The sequence below is a fragment of the Trichechus manatus genome, unplaced genomic scaffold (genome assembly GCF_000243295.1).
Source record: "Trichechus manatus latirostris isolate Lorelei unplaced genomic scaffold, TriManLat1.0 scaffold00137, whole genome shotgun sequence".
Taxonomy (NCBI): domain Eukaryota; kingdom Metazoa; phylum Chordata; class Mammalia; order Sirenia; family Trichechidae; genus Trichechus; species Trichechus manatus.
Genome location: NW_004444073.1, coordinates 4,130,386 through 4,132,019, shown reverse-complemented (window position 1 = coordinate 4,132,019; position 1,634 = coordinate 4,130,386). Strand labels below are relative to the sequence as shown.

Below are 1,634 nucleotides of genomic sequence, written 5' to 3'. Positions count from 1 at the left end.
TTGATGAGAATGGGGGACAGCCCCTTTGATCATCACTGGAAATGACTCGGTTAGAAAGGGCTGCATGTCATAAAACTTTCAGAATGTTTGCATTATCTTTCTGACAAATCTATTATGCATTTTTGGGAACTCTCAGAATAATGTCAAAATCATTTTAGCTCTAAGTTAACAAAGATAATACATTGTCTCTGACTTGGCTACTACATCATTCTTACATCTCTGGCCCAGCCAGCCAGCCTCTGTCCTCCCCACCAAAAAATTTGAGTTTTCTCTATTGGTCTCTATCCCAACTCTTGCTCTAACTTGCTTCAAATTGATTAATCTAATACATAATCACTTTGATTAAAATATGGCACACATTTCCAATATCCTTGGTAGGCTTTTCTTTGTGTGTGTAAATTATATATATTTGAATATTGATGTGGCTGTACAGAATATTCCTGTTCATCACTGCTCAATAGCTGGAAGGCCTAGTCAGAGTTAGTTTTTATGGTATTCTCAATAATGAACTAATCTTATACATTGTCTTGTAACCTTACTAATTGATAGTTTGCCTTATCTGGGAATAAAAAACTTCTTTATTTTATTTTATTTTGAAGTTCACTGGTCCAGCAGGTGGATTTTTGATGCTGTTTTTATAGGTGCAGGTGATTCCCAGAGCATTTTGGGAATGCTGGATGTTTGTTACTCCCTTGTTAAAATGCGGATCTGAGCCTGTGCTTGTGAAAAGGCCCAGGAAGTCCGGGAAGTGACATGAGCCTGCAGGGATGGCATTGAGCTGAGGATAAATTAATGTAGCCATTTCTCCATGTCACCCTTTGTTTATTCCTCTTTTTTCAGCCACACAGTGTAAGCAAGGTGCTGTGTATGATACCTGTGGCCCAGGATGCATCAAGACCTGTGACAACTGGAATGAGATCGGACCATGCAGTAAGCCATGCATTGCAGGTTGCCACTGTCCAGCGAACTTGGTCCTTCACAAGGGAAGGTGCATCAAGCCAGTCCTTTGTCCTCAACGGTGACCTTTGTTCCAGTCCTTAAGACTTTGAAATCTGGTGTCCTTGACACTGAAGTGGAAGAGCCAGTGAAGGATTGCAGTATTTGTGTGCTGATTCTGCAAAGTACACACAACCAGAGTATATATGTGTACATATATATAGATATATACAAAAACATTTCATCATTTATATTAACTATAGGTGGATTATTATATGTATATTTTTTGCTATAAGACATTGTATTGTTTCTAGGATCCTAATCTGTAAGCCATTGGATAGATTGTAAAAAATAAGCCAGGTGTTTTTAATTTAATAAGGTGGCATGCAGACATATTGGATGGCTTTGACATCGCATACATTTGTCATTTTTAAGGAAGTTTTCTAAGACCCTTAAATTGCCTGCCTGCATTAATTTCAGCTTTGAGTCAGGATTTGCAGTTGAGTGGGAAATATGTTTCTCTGGAGAAGGGCACATTTATCTAGGGGCATTTCATGTTTCCAAAGAAAGGAATGTGTGCCTGAGAGATGGCTGGTGATTGGTGACAGGCCCTAATGTTGCATGCAAGGCAAAGGTAGGCTGCTAGACTTCACTGGGTCATAGTCTGATATTATTTCCTAAACTGATTGGCTAGTTGA

The 1,634-nt window shown here is 39.0% G+C and overlaps 1 protein-coding gene across 1 annotated transcript in view; it reads left to right on the top strand.

Moving 5' to 3' along the window:
• BMPER (BMP binding endothelial regulator) overlaps positions 1–1,633 on the top strand; it is a 292,081-nt gene extending 290,448 nt beyond the window's left edge. Inside the window, exon 15 of the mRNA XM_004385314.1 lies at positions 841–1,633. Within this exon, the coding sequence (XP_004385371.1) occupies positions 841–1,022 (182 nt within the window). The 3' untranslated portion in view covers positions 1,023–1,633. The remainder of the gene's footprint in view (positions 1–840) is intronic.
• Position 1,634: the final 1 nt, after the last annotated feature.